Below are 20,763 nucleotides of genomic sequence, written 5' to 3' on the forward strand. Positions count from 1 at the left end.
TCATTGCACAGTCAAGTCTCCATTGGAATGGTCGTACAATGGAAGCAAAAAAGTAGTGCCTGAAATCTTAGGAAGAGATAAAAGTGTTCAAGGGAGCAGGATAATCCTCTGTAACGGAATTCTTATAGGGAGGTAAACAGCATTCTCGCTGGAGGTTAAGATCCAACAAAGAGCGGTATTAGAGTGCGTTCATGCTGCTCCCCCTCCCCTGATCAAGTGCTATTATGTGCGTACATATCACTCACTTGCTAAACCTCTGAAGCACAGCATCTTTATCGTGTCATATTGCCTGTCACACTCTGAAGGTATAGAACATGAGCTGCACTTCATTCGACCGGAATTATATTGTTATGCGTATATTATGTTTTCATATAGCAGCATCTCCTTCATCATCAAGGAAACTGCGAGAACTCGCCCTGCTCCTCTATCACTCTACCACCGATCACATAAGAGACATGATACCTCATCCTCACAACCGCCGTCTCCACAGGAGCCCAGATCGTCATCTCCTGAGTCACCGCTTGTTTACTGAAGGGCGGAACGGCCTGCGCGGACTGAGGGTCGAGCTTGAGCTGCAGTTTCTTTGGAACGGCGACACGGAATGTCAGGGCCGTAAGAGGGCTGTTCTGGTGATTAGAAAAGTACGCCTTAACCTTGTAGACCCGGTCTGAGTTAAATTGTTTCTCTATATCAAGGTCGATTTGTAGTCCATTCTTGTTTATGAGGACGACTGGTTGTAGACGAGAAGGGCGAAATAAGGGTAAAACACGCTCACGAAAATGTTAGCATGAATAATTCATTTATGAACAATTTACAAAAGATACCATACACCATATGATCGCCGGAATAACGCTTACCATTTGATATACCGTTTTCCTGTGGAGAAGCTCCTGTGTTGGATACGAACTCGAAATCGTCCATTGGCGATGACATGGCTTGTACAGGTGATGCCGTTGCCAGTACAGGCTTCAAGGAGGACGTGGATGAGGACGACTCGACAGAAACTGGGTTGACGCTGGCAACGGGCGACGCAAACATATTGTAACTGGGTGCTCCACCTAAGATTACAGTGACATTAGGGAATTAGGCACTGTATGTCATATGAAAATGTGTCGGCTGCATGTTTTCACATACCATTGGAGGACGATGAAGCGAGACCCGCCTTGCTACCGCTGCTGCTGCTATCAGATTGGCCGAGATTGATGCATCCAGCAGCACCCCACGAAGGTGGTGGTGTAATGTCACTGAAGTTGAGGTTCATAAGATCATCCATTAGGTTGCCTATCAAATGATGCACCAGAAAAAAAAAAAAAAAAAAAAAAAAAAAAAGGAATACAGGATTGTTAATTAAGACACTGTATGCGCATCATCCAGCTGCACCTGCAGAATAGTTGTTGCTCATTTCCTTGCCTGTTGTCTTTGGAGTGGTGGCCGTCGGAGATCCGCTGGGCGAGTCATCAAGATCTAACAGGTTGCTCGAAGATTCTCTCTTCTGCTGCTGCGGTGATGATGCCTGCTGAATAGATCCCTGCCTGCCCTGACCATTGCTCTCCTCACTAATGTCAGGAACCGCGACCTTGACGAGGTTTCCGCCCTTGACCTGGTCGTACTGCTCGATCACGTTACTCAAAGCCTCATTCAGTTGTAGCAGCTTGTCTAAAATAAGGTGGAGTCAAACAACCATGCGCGAGATGTTAGTCAAAGGCGGTGGAAATAATTTGCTCCGCATAGTCAGACTCTGCTCCCTTCCTTACCCATGTTGTCAGGATCCTCATCGTCGCTGATAAACTTCTTGACCTTGACATGGGCTGACCTGCAGGTCTGGTACAGTTCCTGAAAAGAATAAAGGGTGAAGAAGCACGTTAGTAAGTGTAGAGACGACGCCTTTAAACATCATCATGAAACTCAAAAAGAGCGGATAAGAACCTCACCTCGAAAATGTCACCTCTTCCTATGATCTCTCCAGGTTTGACATCGTTTAGCATTTCTGTCAAAAACGCCGCCTTTTGCATGATTTTTTGTTGTTCCGCAGAAGCCTGCTCCGCATAATTTGGTTTGTCCTCTTGCTCCTGGTATTTTTTTTTTTTTTTTTTTTTTTTTTTTTTTCCAAGAAGCACGATTGATACAGGGTCAGTAATGATCACTGGTTAAAAGTTCGGAGAATATCGATAGCACTGTTTGAAGATGCTTACATATCCTGTCATTTTTTTAACGAGCTCGTTTGCCGCACGCACATCCTCCGGTCGTCCTCTCCTAATTAGCTCTTGAAGTTTCTAGAGCAAAAATATATATATATATAGAATCAATAGACAGGTCCATTCGGTGACTCAATAACCACAAGATTTCCACGGTGTCTTACAGCTGCTTGCGCTACTCGATCTTCTTGTTCGAGCTCTGCTGGCGACTTTAAGGACTATTTTCATTGATCAGATAACAGAAAATTGTTTTATTGGTATTTGTGCTCACCGACCGCTAAAAGACATTCTGAACGAAGAAAAAAAAAAAAAAAAAAAAAAAAAAAGCTGATTAATACTTACATCTGAAGTGTTCAGCACTGCCGCTGCCGCTGCCGCTGTCGTTTTGGTCTGCGGGAAACGGTATCCCTTGAACGCCAACAATCGGTGCATATCCCTGATATGGACGAGATCCTCCTTGTACCGCGACGCCTTGCACAACGTTGTGTACCATTCCTGAATGAGCTCCAAAATACGCGTCTGCACTGGTGTTGGGACCGTGAGAGGCCTCTCCGGGAACTTGCGGACCAAGCCATTGAGGAACTCCTTGGTCGCGATCTGCAAGTGGAAGGGGTAGCCGCAATTTTTGACACAGTTGTCTAGAAGCTATGATTGAAACGAGCATGAACGATGCAATGGAACGGTTATCCTTGATCATGGAAGGTATCATATACGCGAAGTATTGGAGGTCGTTGGAGCTCGAGTTTACTTACAGTCAGAGCCAACATGCCAACATGCATATTTTTGTGATTAATGAGTCGCACGATATAGATAGCTGCTTCTCGCGGTCTAAAGGTGAATTATGAACCAGCATCCATTGGCGTTAATCGGCGGTGTTCAGATGTTCAGGGATCGTTTACGCTCCCCAACCATGGTTAAAGCTCAATTGCTGTCCGATTGAGGCACAGCAGCTTTCCATACGTGTTCTTCTGCTTCTCTTTGATAACATCGCAGATCTCGAGATTCAACGCTAGATCCGGCTCGTATCGGGTTGGATCACAGGCGCGTTCTATTGCCAAAGAAGAGACGTGAATACAACATGCTTCGGTGAGCGATGCAACGACCTCATGAGGTACCATGGCAGCCTGATCGTATACTATTTTATACCAATATAGGTCTCCAAAACCGATTTTTGCCTGCGTGTCTGGCCGTAGTTCATGTTCTTTGCTGTCTCAAGAAAGAAAAAGGTGGGGAGAGGAAAGGGCTCAAAGAAGCGAAAGGGTGGGGCGAAGAAGAGGATGCACACAATGGATCAATGGACGGAGCGCCATGACGATGAGAGCTATAGAATATCCGCTCCAACGATCCCCCAATAGCGCGAATGTGACGCATAGCCCATTGAGCTTTACTTAGCCATCGCTCATGCTGCCCAACTGTCGTGCGTGGATAAAAAAATGATAGTACACTACAAGAGTAGTCCTCGACTTTCGTTTGCCATGCGATGACCCTTCAACTCTTACAAGTTAGCAGACAACGAAAGCATTGTATTGATCACAGTGGTGAGTGTTTGGTTCTTTATGCGTGAATATATAAAACAATGCTCTACGCTGTATTGTTGAGACATCGAGTTCAAAATCCAGATGAAAACCTTCGGTTGCGACGTTGATGGATTGGTGCGGTATGAACAATATGCGAATGGTAATGACAATGCAGTGATGACAGTAGTAGTGGTTGCGGTGCAGTGTGGTCGCTATCCATCGACTACAAAAAAGTGAGTAGAGAGTTGTTGTTTTCCAGTCCTGCTGAGAAAATACGGGTGATCAAACATGAGCGGCATTCGAGGTCTTGGCCATCTCCGCCAAGTTCTTGTAGACCCTCTTGGTTCTAACCAAAGACGGTCTGGACATCGTCTCGCGACGGAAACTGCTATTTGCCTGCTGGGACACCGGGTATATGCGCGGCATCATGGTGGCAGTCATATTGCTAATGGTTGCTTCACCATCCGAGTTAGCAGGGCTAATCTGGTGTTGCTGTTGTTGTTGTTGTTGTTGTTGTTGTTGTTGTTGTTGTTGTTGTTGTTGTTGTTGTCGTTGTTGTTGTTGCTTCTCCGCCTTCAATAGATCGGACAGCAACGATTGTCGTCTCCCCATGACTGTGCTCTTAAATCCAGCGGACATAGCAAGCGGTGAAGGTCCCTGACGACGAGAACCGAAAGTAATTGGCATCTTCTTGCCAAACAAATCCACCTCATCCTTCTCGTCCTCCTGCATATCGAAATCCTCACAATCACCATCGTGCTCCTCCTCATTCATCCTCGAAGGCGCCATCGTCTGCGCTCTTTGACCCGAGACACGATGTTTGAATACGGACTCCTCCCTCAGTTCTTCCTCGCTTTCGTCCTCCTCGCTCTCTTCACAGACAAAGAACTTAACTCTCGGGGTGGTCGTCTTTCGTTGCAACGGTGGCGTTCCTGTCGGTCTCTTTGACTGACCTTGCTGTGCGACAGCCTCTTCTTCCGAATACGACTCATGTGCCGTGCTCGATTCCGCAAGACTAGTCGCATTATCCAACACCGTGTCCAGCAACCTGTTCAGTGACGTCCTAGATCGCTGGGCCAGCAGTCGACGTCCTTCCTCCGTCACCGTGGATTGAAGAACCGATTGAAGCGATGATGCAACTGCAACAAGAGCAGACGCAGAGGACGAACGCGCAGAGACCGTTGCTCTCGTCAACGATGTTGAAAGTCCATTGATGGACTGACTCGATTTTAATCCAGGCGATGGAGATCGAGTTGATGATCCCGATATGGATGATGGCGTCAATGAAGCAATATCGGTACTGGCTGACGCCCCGCTACTGGGTCCTTCTTTGATGTTGTGCTTGTTGTTACCGCCGTCAATCTTGCTTAGCGACAACGGTGACAAGGGGGCTGAGGATGAAGAACCAGGTGGCGAAGCAGAGGAGGGTGCCGAGATGGATGGCTCCTCCGTATAGGGGTTGGTATCGACAACTAAATCCATATCGGTGTAATGATGGCGCTGCTGCTGACGCTGGTGAAGGTCCTGAGACCGTGGGGAACCCAATGAATACCAATATTCGGTCATGGTGTCGAGAGGATTAGGGGTGTGGGTCTCGGCAATGGTCTGCTTGACACGCGAATAGGCTTGTTTTCGAATCGTGCATGCAAATGCAATGGAGGGACAGGTACACAAATTGAGTGAAAAAACGTGGTTAGATAACTATGGTTTGAGATTGAGACTGAAAGGTCCAGCAGGACGGTGCAAGGGTCCATAACGTGGAGGTAAAGGAGAAAAAAAAAGAGTAATTGCAAGGACACCTTTTGGACATGAAGAGTGTTCCTTTCATTATGTACCTTTCCAAAGCACACTGTTCGAGCCTGCATCGGTGACGGGAAAAGGTTAGGAATGGACCGGAATGTCATATAAATGATATGGAGAGAAGGAGTTCAACGGGTTAGGCATGCACTCGATTCGAGGTGCCGCTTGTAGGCAGAAATGCATTTCATCATGGAGACGCATAGGTGACAAAAAATAGACGCGCAAAGTTGATTATCAGGACAAGGACTAGACAAGGACTAGACAAGGACTAGACAGGGACTAGACAAGGGCTATAGACAATAAGATAGATAGCGAGTATTTATCATTCATGCAAAAATCTAACCACCAAGCGGGGTTGTTGGTCCATGCACTTTTGTTGTGGCAAACTGCGTCTCTGTAAATGAAAAAATGAAAGCAGAATAGTGCGGAGGGTTGCTGTCGTGCGACCATGTGTTTGCGCTTGTCAAATATAAATGGACACTGCCCCCACCCGACCCCTTCAAAAAGCAATTGGGTCAAACGGTGGCAAAGAACGTAACCAATTGGATGGTATGGCATTATAGCTGGAGGGTTCCGAATGGCATCGATCTAAAAAAAAATAAAAATATACGTGTTGTATATATATAGTATGTACTGTACCTGATGATCGAATAGTGCTCGTATGAGGAGCAGTGCTGTCGGGTGGAGATCCAGCTGTTGAATCAATCGCGGGCGATGCAAGTGATGCCAAAGTGGAATGAGAATGAAGAGTGGGGAGATGCACGGACGAAGAAGGTGAAGAAGACAGAGAGGGCAAGGAAGAAGGTAGGGCCGAGACCGAGACCACAGTGGATGCGAGGACGCCTTGATCCGTTGCGATAGAGGCTTTATCTCTACTGGACCTGTTATAGTTATCGGGCGCAATTGCACTGCTCGTAGCTGATATCGCCAATGTTGCCGAAGATGATGATGCTGATGACGAACAATAAGAGGAGACTCCACGACTGCCCCCTGTCCCCATAAAGTGCGCGTTCAAATGTACTGCTGCAGCAACAGGAACAGCATTGGGTGGAGCAGCAGTCAATTGGTGCAGTGGCGAAGAAACGGCTGGTGCGTGTGAACGGCAGTAGCAGAATGATGGTGACGATGACAATGATGATGATGGCAACAACGAGGACGACGATCCTCGGCGAGAACGCGTTGCCGCTGCTACTGTCGCTGTTGAAGGTGCTGCTGTAGTGGCGAGTCTTGTCTTGGAGTGGGCTGGCAGACTGTGGAAGGAAGGTGGCTGCAGGGCCAAGGAAATGGACAATGGGGGATGCATAATTATCGGATGCGGTACGGTGCAGTGCGGTGCGATACAAATGAAAGTGAGACAGACAAGTACAAAGTCGAGGACAGGCAAAGAAGGGGAGGGGTAAAGTCAAAGGCAAGAGAAGGGATGTCGATGCAATGGAGGATGCGATGACGGAATGTGGAAGAGGATGAAGACACTTTCTTGACCCGCTCTTTCTTTTCTTTTTCTTTCAATTGCTACTCCGTCCTGTCCTTCCCCCCATCAAACCCTCGAACAACCCTTCCGAAGGAGTTTTATTAGTTGTTTTCCTAGTCTGGTTCCTGTGCCGGCTTGTTGTTGAATGGCTCTTGTGCAGTCTAGTGCGGAAAGATAATTTTTGGGGAGACCAAATCTGTGGGGAAAGTGAAGGCGAATAAAGTTCCAGCGAATCGCCCCTCAATCCATCTTATCTCTCTCACTGCGCGCTCGCTCCTCTTTCTCCTCACTTACGCCAGGGCAATGCAGCATCACAATATGCGGACTCTATCCTTTTCTTTTCTTTTTTCTTTTTCCTTTTTCAGTTCGCGACTACACTGTATTGCCTTGCTTTGTGTGTCTATCATCTTTTCCCATGGTGCAAGCGAAATCATTATCTGCATCACACAAAGCAGCTTGTTGGGACAGCCCCTTCGCAGCACAAAGAAGCCATCAACCGAAAAAAAAAAAGCAACCTCGTATCACTCGACCAGGGAGCAATTACGCCACGGGTTCTGTTGCATATATATACCTCGCTCCAGCTAATTTTGAAGGCTGGATAGAGAGTGGCACAGTAAAGAGCGCCGGTATATGCCAACCTGCTTTAGTTTGATCCGCATCCAAACAACGCAAATTTAAGGTCCAAGTTACATTTCTGGCGGTTAAGTAACTATTAATATTGTTGTTATTAGTCTAGAGCGCATTAATAGGACACTTTACAAGGATATACTTCCTCCCCAGCGAAAACTCGATATAAATACATAGACAATATGAATTTGCTACTGCGTGTCCATAGGGTGCTTGGGTATAAAAAAAATAAAAAAAATGAAAATAATGCAGGAAGCTGTAGCGGGATTGATCCTGATTCAAGCGACTAACGCTCATGTCCTAACGATGACAGAAAGCATGAGTCAAGGCACAGCTGCCTGCCCTTGGTCCGTCCACATATGTAGAGCTGCTTGAGTGCGCACGGGAAGAATCATTCGCAAACAAGAATTTGAGATGGGCGTTCAAGTTGTATAGCACGTTGGCGGTGTTAGCATATCTGGTGAGTGGTGGGTCTATTTTTCTGGATAGGCAAGGGTGATATTTCGTGAACCGCCTAGACATCCAGGTTGGACATGCCCTCTTTTATTTGTTTTTTTTGTGCGCGAATGTGTGTATTGGTTATCACAATGCGCTATAATCAATCAATAGCTAGGGCATCATGGACGGTGCAAGCTTTACAATGCGCGCATTGAGGTGTGCAGCATCCAGGAATAATCGATAGACATGTCCAGCATAAAAAAAACCCCAGTGCTTTCGTTCAAAAACTGGGACTTCATGCACTATCATACGCGCCATGTGTAAACAAAAACTAATAACAAGGCTGTATGTGAGCCATAGAGCTGCACTGACGGACAACTTTATTTCTCCACAAAGCATTTAAAACTACGCACAGCACTTGATGGGACACGTTTCAAATGAAGCATGTACTTGCAATGAGCAAGCGTTCTGCTCATCTCTTCTTTTACCTCTCCTTCTCTGCTTCTCCCTGTGTTTTTAAATTTAGTTATTTACGTATGTGAGTATGTGAGTATGTGAGTATGTCTTTTTTTTTTTTTTTTTTGAGAAAAAAAAGAGTGTAGTGCCGAAGCACTGACCCCAGAAGGGGTGCCAAAAATTCTGGCCAACTGAAAGATACATACTTTGAGAGGCGTAATGCACCAGGGCCTGGACCTTCCAACTTACTAGGTGCCTCCCGCAGGAAGTATGCCATTGCGTCTGAAGGCCCTGCTCCCGAAAGAGCACCCTCAAAAGAGGGCAACCTCCGACGGAAAGACTTAATCGCGAGTAAACCAATACCCGGTCAAGCATGATCCATTCGGAGAACCCCAGTGGCGAGCTACGAGCCTTACCTTCATAGGGTTTAGGACCCGCTCGCGCCACCAAAGGGGGTCGAGCCTCCAGAACACAACAGCAACTTGACGCCCTCACTGCGTCGGGCCCCTACTCCTTACACGCCCACAGTTAAGAGGCGTACTCGAGATATAGAGTAGGAACCGGCAGAACTCCACTACGCAGAGCCTTAGAGAGCATCTAGCAGGCCAGTTGGTCCAATAGAACGATAGAGAAAAGAAAAAACCTCGAGGAGAAGGGTCGGCTTTATACTCCAAGGGTGACTGTCGTCCCTATGAACCCACTGAGACAAGCAAGGAACTGATTCTGTGGCGACCTGTTCACCTTGCTGATAAGATGAATTGAAGCCTGCTACGCTCGCTGGGACAGCATTTGATTCCCAGTCACAGTACGCGCCGTATGTCGAGTAAGATATCCTGCAAGCAATCCATACTGCAATCCTCCTTGAGGCTCCTAGCCTGGGAGGAGCTCTCCTTCAGCTCCTCCTAGGTCAAGAAACGTACTTTCTCAGGCACAGCACAACCTTAATCAAACAGAGACGCACTCAGCCTGTAGTACGCCATCTAATGTATAAGCTCACCGACGATAGTTGGATTGTACAGTCCACATTCGGATTAAGGTACATACACCTTGGCTCTTGACCCGAAATATAGTCGACGTATGATTTGGGTCGTACCTAGGTGTCGAGGAGAATCAGAATCTGGCAGGACCTCCATTCGCAACTGCTTTGTCCATATCCCTACTATGCCTAGAGAAATGCAGGATCATCTACGAACAGCCGCCAAGGACGACAGGGACGACAAGGACGACAAGGACTATGAAACGGGGTAGCTCAAGCAAGAGCTAATAGAACTATACCCACATCGTGCAGAAGCCATCAAACGGTGGAAGTATTCTGGTATACTCACGTACCCCAAGTGTTGCAAGGGCAAAGGCCCCACACAGCAGCTCATGGGTGCCATCAAGAGTGTATCCATCAGCGAGAAGTTTAAAAGCTTCATCCTACCGGCTGGGAGTGTAACCTTGATTGACGAGGACAATGAAGGTGAAGATGATCATCCTGCCGATACCAATTATTCTTTACAGAGTAGCAACGATGTCAAACCACTCAAGAGCAGTGCTTCTAAGCGTATCATGGAGCGTCGACCTGGCCAACATAAGATGGAACTGCCGCCGGACGTGGGCTCTTCTCAAGAACCGGGCGTCCTTGAGGGAGAATCGCATGAGCAGGTGGTGCAGGGTCTTCAGGAAGCTTTGAACATATGCAGCGCTGTGTTTTCTCAAAAAAGAGGCGCTTGCTATCCTCTGACGTCCAGCCTGCACAGTCGCTTACTTGCAGTATTGCCGCAATCGTGAGAGACAGGCTAGGTATACTGAGTGATGTGATTGCGCTTGAAGTAGGGTTGGAGAGGCAAGTTACTATTGATACCATTGATACCATGGAAGCGCCTGACAATGAGCCAGAGGAGAGTCAATAAATTTTTTTCTTAATCCCGTCTCATAGTCCTTGTCGTCCTTGTCGTCCCTGTCGTCCTTGGCGGCTGTTCGTAGATGATCCTGCATTTCTCTAGGCATAGTAGGGATATGGACAAAGCAGTTGCGAATGGAGGTCCTGCCAGATTCTGATTCTCCTCGACACCTAGGTACGACCCAAATCATACGTCGACTATATTTCGGGTCAAGAGCCAAGGTGTATGTACCTTAATCCGAATGTGGACTGTATCGGGTGGCGCTTCCAAAAATTTCTCAAATTTCCTGCGCTGAGTACAACGTGCGGCGAGCCAGTACATTGGGTTTGACATATGGTGGTGGTCAGTACATTGGGAATTTCCGTCCCAGTACAATTTTTTATGAACTCTAAATCGTATGGTCGAGTTTCATTGGCCAAATGGTCATGACATTCACCACATGCCGCCCTTGCTTGCAGCTTGCTCTCTTTCTCTCATTCTTCCTCTCTGCCTGTCCGTCTGCTCACAGCAACAACCTCCAGCCCAGTCAATACTCACTTACAAATCACCAACTGCTCCACACCTGCGGCTGCTCCCCCTCCTCCTCCCATTCCACTTCCCTCATTGAACTATCCTCCACCCTCCACCCCTCATGTCAGCACTCAGCTCTCTTGCCTCAGAAAAAAGAAAGCGACCAAGGAGCCGCGCTGATGCCCAGTCGACCGAGAAGCAACCTACAAAAAAGCATTCGAGGAGGATCAAGGAACTCATTCACTTGGACGGTTCGTGATCGAACAATCAGGGGGTAGAGAGTTAGAGAGTAGGGCTTTGCACTAAACAAGAGTGCTTGCCCTGCTATCTCAGGCACCATTGTCATAGACTTGCACGCTTATACCCTCCTCATTAATCCACTCTGTGTCAATGTAGTCATTGCGGATAACCCAGCATTACTGGATATGACCGACGAGCCATTACACGGAGAAGTTGAATCATACTCAGATTACGACTCGGACTCGGATGAGGAGTCGGTTAATGAATCGATCAATGGCGGGTCAGCGCGAAGGCTCTCGATTCAGGAAACAACCGAGGATGAAAACGTGGATGTCGACGAGGCCAAGCTTAATACTCATGGTATGAATGCTGTCATTGTGGAATCCAACCCAGTGAAAGGCACCGAAGGCTCTTGCTCGTAATAATCAACTATCTATTCCTAGTCAAGTTTGAAGCGATTTTACAATACCTAATAGCCCCACCGGATCTTTACCAAACTGAAGGCGGCATGGCAGGGGACCATGGTGAATCGACGGACAGCGAGATCATGAGAGAAGCCCTCGCTTTGCAGACCTCGAACCTGAGCGTTAACACCAAGAACCAATACAAGACGCACTTGAGAAAGTTCTTAGTAAATGACGACAGCAACATACGTCGCTGGCGAGCAGACATGGCTGCGATGGAGCTGATTCAATAACCAAGTTTTGTCGCTTCTCTATCTCTTAGAAATTTTGCAGCAATCTTCCTCTCGGCAATATCAACGGAGACAGCGGAAGGGCTCACATCTACGATGTTTCCGAGGTGAAGGTGCTTCGATTCTTCAAGGAGGTCATGTTCAAGTCAACCACCAAGAAGTACTTCAGTATGAACCAGAGCAGAGACGTTCGGACACCGTATATGTTCAAATCGACCACTACAAAGGACCACATACTGACTTTGGCACAAGGTATGCACAAAAGAAAGGAATTTCGTGACGCTCGCACTCTCAGGCCATTAACTGTTTACATGGTGGCCTTCCTTTCATACATATGACATATGGAACAGTCCTGCATGATATCAAACCGGATGCGAAAGGGCGGAAGGTGCTGAGCGTCCCCTGTGGCCGTCAGACCATGGAGAATGCGCTGAAGGCACTTTGCTATCTCCAGGATAGACAGAGCAAACGTCCGATACGCCCGAACGAGGAGCCCGAGCTTCGTAAATCGTCACTCATCAATAACGCCATCGACAAGTACTCTAACGACCTTGTAGTTGGCATCCTTGTGAACCACAAGGATCTTTCAGCTGAGTGCGAGATCCGAAATGCCTATACCGTCGCTCAGCACATCAAGTGTCTGTTGTACACATGGGCCCAGCCCATTACGATCCTGTCACCCTGGGCGAGGGAACATCTGGCCTTGGCAATTCGGCATAGCATGATTCTACGCAATGAGGACCTCTGTCTTTTGAACCTCGTGGACTGCTTCATGATACAGGTCGAAAACCGAGACAGAGGATCGCAGTCAGCGTTGGCGCTCGTCTGTGCAATGCATCGCGGCAAGACCAATCGAAGCGGCCATACGCAGTACGGGTGCGCTCTAAGGCATAGCGACGTTCGCCGCTGTAGCATTGGCGCCTTTGCCTTTTACCTGTTTGATCGCTTCCATGTACGTTGAAACAGACCTTGCACGATATACCACAGTTCTTATTCCTACCTGACTAAAAGACTTAATTATGATAGAACAGGGAGGAGCCTCCGCCAGACATCAGCGACCCGGATTTCAAGGAGATCAAGGTTTTGCAAGGAACAAAAGGAACCCATGCTAGCCGTTTAGCGCCATTGTCGTATTCGGCAAGTCGCGAAACAACATTGAAGACGTTTGAGACTCAGGAACTGGAGTGCGTTCATCTCACACACTCTGGACGTCACAGCGGAACGATTGAGGCCCAGAAGCTGGGTATTCGAGCTGAGGATATCAAGCTTGGAGGCCGGTGGGTGCGTGGCAATGGCAGGATGGACCAGCACTACATGTCCAACATCCCTATCAGGTTCGCGTTTGGTATGGCGGGCTTTCGGGAAGGAAAACCCTTTCATCTCAAGAGGAACGAGGTATCGCCGCCGGTGGAGCTGCAGGAGATGATCTTCCCATTCGTCGAGACTGCATTCGGTGAACCAGGGTCTGAAGCCAACAAGAGATGGAGGCAGGAATGTCTTGATGAGATGAATGAGAGGGATGAGGATCAGCCCGACCAACTTCAAAATGTCTTGCCCCTGGATCCATCACCGTCTGAGCTAGGTAGTGCTCCTATCCATAAGGCGCACGCTGATATGAGCAAGAAACGTTTCTTCAAGATGGTCCTCCGCCTGCGACGAGTCATACTGCAGGACGCCGTGGCGTATATGCACACACATAGCAGCGCCAAGTCACCGCTTCTGGAGCATAGCCTGTTCAAATCGGAGTTGTTTCTCAAGTTCAAGGATGACCTGGCGGTTGTACTGGACCGAGAGGATACTACCCTGCCGCCTGACCTTCCGCCCATTATGGTTGAAGCTATAACGGATCAACGACAGCAGTATTCTGGCCATTACCAAGCTCTCAATGACAAGTTTCGACAAGTCCAACTTCAGTCTCAACAACAGAGGACTCAAGAGGAATCATTTCGCCTTTGGATGGCATCTCAAATGCAGCAAATGCAGCAGTATCTTTCAAGTCAACTGGCGCAGCTCTCAGTTCAAGTGCAGCAATCGAATGCCTGTGCCTGTCGTCATCCTCCGAATAGGCCCACCCCACCTTTTACTTGCTGTGCCTATGGTCCTTATGATTATGGTGAGCAGGTGCAGCAACACACAGCTTTTTACCAGGAGACATCAAGAGTGCCATGGCTTGGACCTACGACAACGATGCCGCTTCTGCAACCTACTAGTTCTGGGGCACTTATACCACCTGTAGCGCCAATTGCAGCACCGATTCGACCGCCCGCTTGGGTACCGCCCGCTTGGGTACCGCCGCCAGCACAACCGCAAGCACGACCGCAGGCACAACCAACACTAGCCCCTCATCGATCCGAAAGTGTGGCTGATGTCTCCGCTCAGGAAGTAGAATCTGAAGAACCAGGGTTCACTGTGAGCAAGAGGCCCAGGAACGCAAGGGAGATCTGGGATGAGCGTCAAAGCTTTGCAAAGTTTCAGGAGGAATATGAGCGACGAAAGGGAAGGCGCCCGAAGTTGGCTGAGAAAGACCGAAAGGCGCTCAACAATATGTTGCGGATCGTGGAGGAAATTGAGTTCCGTGCGAAGCAAGCGCAAGCCAGGGATAGCAGTCTTAGCCTCGATGCGGCGATAGAAGGTGCGATGAAGAGTCTTGATGGTATGAGGATGAGCTGCAATATGCTTCACAAATATTGCCAAGAGGAGGCGTTGAAGCGAGCGGAAGCTGTTTGAAAAGGTCTATGTAATTATATGTATAATCTGTAATCTGTATAATAAAAAATGTGCTTCTAACTGCGGTTGTAAGTGTGTAAGTGTGTATATGGTGAGTGGGAGAGAGGCATAGAGACGGATGGAAAGGCAGATGGAGAGAAGGATGAATAACTAAGAAGCGCGATCCATTCATCCATCCCACCCAGATGTGTGTACCTGATCTTGATCTCTCGCCCATATTCGTTCATCGTTCAGGGTCCTAAGGTACCCAATACTTTTCACTTTTTGTGTCCCTTCCAGATTTCCTCAGCTTTTCCGACTCTGGCACATATCAGCCATTCGCAGTGTTTGAATCCAAGAGCACACAGGAATTTTCATATGAACCTCTGTATTTTAAACTAATGATACCGTGACTGTACAATCCAACTATCGTCGGTGAGCTTATACATTAGATGGCGTACTACAGGCTGAGTGCGTCTCTGTTTGATTAAGGTTGTGCTGTGCCTGAGAAAGTACGTTTCTTGACCTAGGAGGAGCTGAAGGAGAGCTCCTCCCAGGCTAGGAGCCTCAAGGAGGATTGCAGTATGGATTGCTTGCAGGATATCTTACTCGACATACGGCGCGTACTGTGACTGGGAATCAAATGCTGTCCCAGCGAGCGTAGCAGGCTTCAATTCATCTTATCAGCAAGGTGAACAGGTCGCCACAGAATCAGTTCCTTGCTTGTCTCAGTGGGTTCATAGGGACGACAGTCACCCTTGGAGTATAAAGCCGACCCTTCTCCTCGAGGTTTTTTCTTTTCTCTATCGTTCTATTGGACCAACTGGCCTGCTAGATGCTCTCTAAGGCTCTGCGTAGTGGAGTTCTGCCGGTTCCTACTCTATATCTCGAGTACGCCTCTTAACTGTGGGCGTGTAAGGAGTAGGGGCCCGACGCAGTGAGGGCGTCAAGTTGCTGTTGTGTTCTGGAGGCTCGACCCCCTTTGGTGGCGCGAGCGGGTCCTAAACCCTATGAAGGTAAGGCTCGTAGCTCGCCACTGGGGTTCTCCGAATGGATCATGCTTGACCGGGTATTGGTTTACTCGCGATTAAGTCTTTCCGTCGGAGGTTGCCCTCTTTTGAGGGTGCTCTTTCGGGAGCAGGGCCTTCAGACGCAATGGCATACTTCCTGCGGGAGGCACCTAGTAAGTTGGAAGGTCCAGGCCCTGGTGCATTACGCCTCTCAAAGTATGTATCTTTCAGTTGGCCAGAATTTTTGGCACCCCTTCTGGGGTCAGTGCTTCGGCACTACACTCTTTTTTTTCTCAAAAAAAAAAAAAAAAAAGACATACTCACATACTCACATACTCACATACGTAAATAACTAAATTTAAAAACACAGGGAGAAGCAGAGAAGGAGAGGTAAAAGAAGAGATGAGCAGAACGCTTGCTCATTGCAAGTACATGCTTCATTTGAAACGTGTCCCATCAAGTGCTGTGCGTAGTTTTAAATGCTTTGTGGAGAAATAAAGTTGTCCGTCAGTGCAGCTCTATGGCTCACATACAGCCTTGTTATTAGTTTTTGTTTACACATGGCGCGTATGATAGTGCATGAAGTCCCAGTTTTTGAACGAAAGCACTGGGGTTTTTTTTATGCTGGACATGTCTATCGATTATTCCTGGATGCTGCACACCTCAATGCGCGCATTGTAAAGCTTGCACCGTCCATGATGCCCTAGCTATTGATTGATTATAGCGCATTGTGATAACCAATACACACATTCGCGCACAAAAAAAACAAATAAAAGAGGGCATGTCCAACCTGGATGTCTAGGCGGTTCACGAAATATCACCCTTGCCTATCCAGAAAAATAGACCCACCACTCACCAGATATGCTAACACCGCCAACGTGCTATACAACTTGAACGCCCATCTCAAATTCTTGTTTGCGAATGATTCTTCCCGTGCGCACTCAAGCAGCTCTACATATGTGGACGGACCAAGGGCAGGCAGCTGTGCCTTGACTCATGCTTTCTGTCATCGTTAGGACATGAGCGTTAGTCGCTTGAATCAGGATCAATCCCGCTACAGCTTCCTGCATTATTTTCATTTTTTTTATTTTTTTTATACCCAAGCACCCTATGGACACGCAGTAGCAAATTCATATTGTCTATGTATTTATATCGAGTTTTCGCTGGGGAGGAAGTATCCTGGTAAAGTCGAAAATGGTTTTTAGGCCGCATTCTCTTATGAAAACGCGTCCTAGAAAGCCATTTCCGTTGAACATTGAACCTCTCTGAAAGGGACGAAAATACAGTCGCATATTCAGTCACATGCTCTGCTGTTGCTGCAGAATCCTTTATTCTCATCCACTGCTATTCTCATTCCCCGCGGCTGCAAGAGCATGCACCAGTTTCTTCACTACCTCTCGAGTATCCCGCTCATCCTTTGACCCGTGCTTCGTTCTCTGTAGGATTTGTTTGAGGCCTTCGGCACTGAATACATCGTAGTCTCCTGCCAAATACTTCAGCGTTTGAATAGTTGCGCCCCATTCCTCGTCTGTGATCGGTGAGCTTACACACCTATCACGACTAACTTCGTCTTCGGACTGGTCATCTTCTCCTTTTCCCTCTACATTCACCTGTAGCGCTTCCTCAGCTAGCTCCTGCTCATCCTTATTTCCTACTACTCGGAAATCCCAGCTGTTCTCCATAGTAGTCTCGGCGATCAGATGCTCGAAATATGCCCTCTCCTGCTCTTTATATTGGTTGTGTCGGGAGTATTGAAGTGGTTGTTGCTGTTCAGCATGGGTTGGCTGCCGTAGTCTGAGCTGCTCGCGCATTTCCGTCGGAAGGACTGGCGTTTTAGCAAAGCAGTTTCGCAGCGTTAGAGGCTTCACTTGACTCCATGCATAAGGGATCAATGTCCAAGCGAGTTCGTTGGAGATATATTCCTTTTTATCATTGCTGCGAACGAGATAGGTTTCATAGCTGAGCATCTCTAGGAAAACTCGTTTGAAAAGACTGATCACGCCCGCGTCGAGAGGTTGAATTATTGATGTGGTGCTTTTCGGGAGCCGCTGTATGCGAAGATATTTCCAAGGCGTGTTGGTTCCTGAATCACGCATGTCGATGCTGTTGTGCACACCTGTGGAGCCAAGGAGAAGAAGGGTCGGCTGCGAGAGATCGTCATCAAACATTTGTAGCCATTTTACGAATAGGTCTTCGTTCATCCATCCCGAGTTCGTTTCGTTCATGAGCATCCTATCCGCCGAATCTTTTTCAAGATCCTTTGGGATGCTTGTGCCTAAAATAATGGGCATTACAGATAGTAAAGGTCAAGAATTGAACGAATAAATAAGAGGCGATTGCAACATAAATCATACATTCAACGCATTACCGATAACCAACGGCTTCAACGAATTTTTGGTGTCTGCCACGGCGATGGAGGAACCAGAAGCGTTAATGCAAAACAGGATGGAGACCCTGCAGCTTCTGTTGGCCTTGGTACCCGACTTTGGCCCTGGGGTTGTGTAAAACTTGTCGTCCAGCTCCTGCAAGTAAAAGCCAGTCTCGTCGCAGTTGAATATGTTGTCCGGAGTGTATTGGGCGCAAAGCTGACGGATGTCGGTAAGCTCCGGTTCAATCGCCTCCAGATCGACTGATCCTGCTTCTCCATGAAGCTGGCAATATGTTATTCGATAGCGTCCCTTGAAGGCATTAACCCCCGAGGCTGAAAATGACGGTGATACTTTGGACGCCGTCTTGTCCGCTACGTCATCAAACCACGCAACCGAAAATGACGGTGGTGTCTCAGACACGGTATTGCCCGAATTATCCTGAAGATCGACTAGAATCGTGCCGTTGACAGGGACGTTCAGAATCCGCTGGTCTTGCAGCCACCGGTAGAGAACCTCCTCAATCATTGCACCCTTGCGATCGACGATGTGATGGGCGTCCATGGGGTGCGTCTTGGCTGCAGCACGCAATTTGTCTTCTCGCTTGAGCATGCCTTCAAGGCTATATCTCGAAAGATAGACTCCTACCATGGGCCCAAAAGAGCTGTGAGAAAGCTTGATCGGGAGGGTTTCCTTCCGATCATGGAGATAATGATATATGTCCAGCAATTCGACTTGCTGCTCCAGGGTGTGAGAGACCCTAGCCATTGGGATCTCGAACTGCTCGGCGGTAGGAAATACAAGGCGCGCAGACATATCTTTGCGCCTGGCACAATTCAAAAGGACGTTGTATCTCAGTCGACGAATGCGCTCGATATCCTCAAGTTCGCGCTCGGTGTATTTTTTGTCATTCTTGGCAGGAAGGTGTACAAGAGTTGGTTTTTGTTTTTTGCTTGTCGTCGTTGCCTGGGTCGAGAGCGGCTCATAATGTCTTTTTGGGGGAGTTTTTGTAGCCATGGTGTTGAGAAATATAGAATGCAACATGAGAGACGTGTCGATGGAGACGCATTGTGCGACAAGAAGTACTGTTGCGGCGCGACATGTGACTGTATTTTCGTCTTTAGAATAAGTGGTTCAATTCATTTCCCAGTTAAAGTTATGGGCCCACTTTACATACAACAATGGAATCAAAACCAGTTTCGGCCTAAAAACTAATCTTTTGAACCATTGCAGAAATCCGCATTCCTAGCCCTTATTTTCAGATCGTAAAGAAATAAACTGCACTTCTTTGCTCATGAGATCTTTTCTTGAATGTCGCATTGTCTGGTATACATAGATAAGCCCACGGTCTTTCGCTTAATGTCAGTAGCCTAGATAATGTGCTGCTTTGTGGACACCGCCTCTTTGCCCTACTGTGCGTTTCCTTCTTTCAGAGCAAGAGGTATTCCGCAATTTGGTCAATTATTCTCCCAGTGGGATGCTCTTTCATTGTCCGTCAGGATTGACGCAAGCGGAAGAGCGCGTGCCTCACATGCACCAGTGCATTTTTCGACTCGTGTAATCGACCTGGTATCTGTTACTGTTGTGATGCGCCGAGTCAAGTGCTGCAGTTCTCTGATATCTGAAATATCATGCGAAGAGGATGGTTTTGGCGTTCTTCGTTAAGTATGCGGGAGGCCCCCATTTGGTTATTGAGGCTGGCCACAATCTCCAGAGCGTTATGAGGTTCACTAATGAGGAGTCTAAGTCTGCTCTCTAATTTTAACCATAACGCATGCAACGCATGGGAGGAGTAGTAGACTATGAAAACCGCGTGTATGTCGAAATTTCAGACGACGCGAATACCATGCATAATACGAAGCACACTCGTTTACTATTTATATAGACCAACTCTTGAATGTAATATTTTTATCAGTTTCAACAGCTGCCCTCCACAGTGAGATCCATTTCGTTCGCCTTACTTAACAAGTAATGATCTGAGGTACTCGTCGGCGCAAGAGGCAGTAACTGCGAGGTGCCACATATCCAAAAAGAAGAGGAAATTGGGTGACATCCGAAGCGGTCTATAGGTAGCTACAAGTTCGAAGGAACTCGGCGACAAAGAGAGCGGGGTCCACAAAGAGAACTGTAGACGCTGAGGCGATAATTGGCAGCTCGGTGCTTTGTCGTTACCACTGCTCCCTAAAAAGGCACATGCTGAGGGTGGCACTCTTTCGGAACGTGGTCGTTTAGACTCGCCAACAACACCTATAAGGTCTCTCGCCCCCCACTCTTTCCTACTTCCCCATTTACTTTTATCTCACTGTCCACCCTGCCTACAACGGCGGCATCATATCCCGTAATCCTATTGTACCCCACATCTAACGTTCGTCCCCATCCATTTTAAAGTTCGGCCGAGTTGCACACAGCATTTTCGTCAAAGCTCGTTTGTGAGTATTGGTCTCGTTAGGTCCGCTAGACCTGGTCCACAACATGCTCATAATCCGTACTGATGAATGGAGGACCTCTATAACATGTTATCAGTGCGGTGTCTTAGGAAAGGTTGAGGGTTGGGCCATCAAGTGCCAACGATGCAATCAGGGATACGCGCAACATTAGAGCTTATTTGAATTCATTTCCATGCAGCATACTACTTGGGCGTCCACATCGATTTTAGTGGCAAAAAGCTTCAGGTTTCTATCTTACAACTTGCTGACACAAGGTTAATGTCATTTCTTGACTTTTAGCGTATTTATTAGTTTACATAAGAAATGACCAACACTAAGGAAGAAAAAGATGCTTGTATGCGTTCATGCCAATCCAGCTCGACGTAGTTTAATCAGCCTCGATGTCCTCGCTGTATGGACG

The 20,763-nt window shown here is 47.6% G+C and overlaps 4 protein-coding genes across 4 annotated transcripts; 1 reads left to right on the forward strand and 3 right to left on the reverse strand.

Annotated features, from left to right (window-relative positions):
* Positions 1-324: 324 nt before the first annotated feature.
* BC939DRAFT_463245 (VHS domain-containing protein) lies at positions 325-3,510 on the reverse strand. Its single transcript, XM_051557209.1, has 12 exons — positions 3,342-3,510; positions 3,156-3,243; positions 2,948-3,023; positions 2,538-2,840; positions 2,360-2,413; positions 2,193-2,273; positions 1,932-2,069; positions 1,755-1,833; positions 1,411-1,656; positions 1,135-1,281; positions 858-1,058; positions 325-730 (listed from the first exon to the last, which is right to left on the reverse strand). Exons 1-12 carry the CDS (start codon positions 3,391-3,393, stop codon positions 393-395), a joined length of 1,803 nt encoding a protein of 600 aa, XP_051408336.1. The 5' UTR covers positions 3,394-3,510; the 3' UTR covers positions 325-392.
* Positions 3,511-3,896: 386 nt separating this feature from the next.
* BC939DRAFT_295038 (uncharacterized protein) lies at positions 3,897-5,749 on the reverse strand. The gene is made up of 2 exons (XM_051551328.1): positions 5,548-5,749; positions 3,897-5,337 (listed from the first exon to the last, which is right to left on the reverse strand). Exon 2 carries the CDS (start codon positions 5,276-5,278, stop codon positions 3,995-3,997), a length of 1,284 nt encoding a protein of 427 aa, XP_051408337.1. The 5' UTR covers positions 5,279-5,337; positions 5,548-5,749; the 3' UTR covers positions 3,897-3,994.
* Positions 5,640-6,916, reverse strand: BC939DRAFT_295047 (uncharacterized protein). Its single transcript, XM_051551329.1, has 2 exons — positions 6,152-6,916; positions 5,640-5,802 (listed from the first exon to the last, which is right to left on the reverse strand). Exons 1-2 carry the CDS (start codon positions 6,813-6,815, stop codon positions 5,792-5,794), a joined length of 675 nt encoding a protein of 224 aa, XP_051408338.1. The 5' UTR covers positions 6,816-6,916; the 3' UTR covers positions 5,640-5,791.
* A 2,956-nt stretch (positions 6,917-9,872) lies between these two features.
* BC939DRAFT_480430 (uncharacterized protein) lies at positions 9,873-10,277 on the forward strand (the record flags this gene model as incomplete). Its single annotated transcript, XM_051558941.1, has 1 exon — positions 9,873-10,277. The coding sequence occupies one exon, from the start codon at positions 9,873-9,875 to the stop codon at positions 10,275-10,277; it is 405 nt and encodes a 134-aa protein (XP_051408339.1).
* Positions 10,278-20,763: the final 10,486 nt, after the last annotated feature.

The sequence above is a fragment of the Gamsiella multidivaricata genome (assembly GCF_025024155.1).
Source record: "Gamsiella multidivaricata strain RSA 2152 chromosome Unknown BC939scaffold_76, whole genome shotgun sequence".
NCBI classification, from domain to species: Eukaryota; Fungi; Mortierellomycota; class Mortierellomycetes; order Mortierellales; family Mortierellaceae; genus Gamsiella; species Gamsiella multidivaricata.

Excerpts from the sequence above, each read along its gene's own strand:
- BC939DRAFT_295038 (XM_051551328.1), bottom strand. The coding sequence starts at position 5,278 with ATGACCGAATATTGGTATTCATTGGGTTCCCCACGGTCTCAGGACCTT.
- BC939DRAFT_463245 (XM_051557209.1), bottom strand. The coding sequence starts at position 3,393 with ATGAACTACGGCCAGACACGCAGGCAAAAATCGGTTTTGGAGACCTAT. Across the intron at positions 2,414-2,537 it reads CAGTGCTGAACACTTCAGAT|TCCTTAAAGTCGCCAGCAGA; the intron begins GTAAGTATTAAT and ends CAATGAAAATAG. Across the intron at positions 731-857 it reads GGAAAACGGTATATCAAATG|TCGTCCTCATAAACAAGAAT; the intron begins GTAAGCGTTATT and ends GTCTACAACCAG.
- BC939DRAFT_295047 (XM_051551329.1), bottom strand. The coding sequence starts at position 6,815 with ATGCATCCCCCATTGTCCATTTCCTTGGCCCTGCAGCCACCTTCCTTC.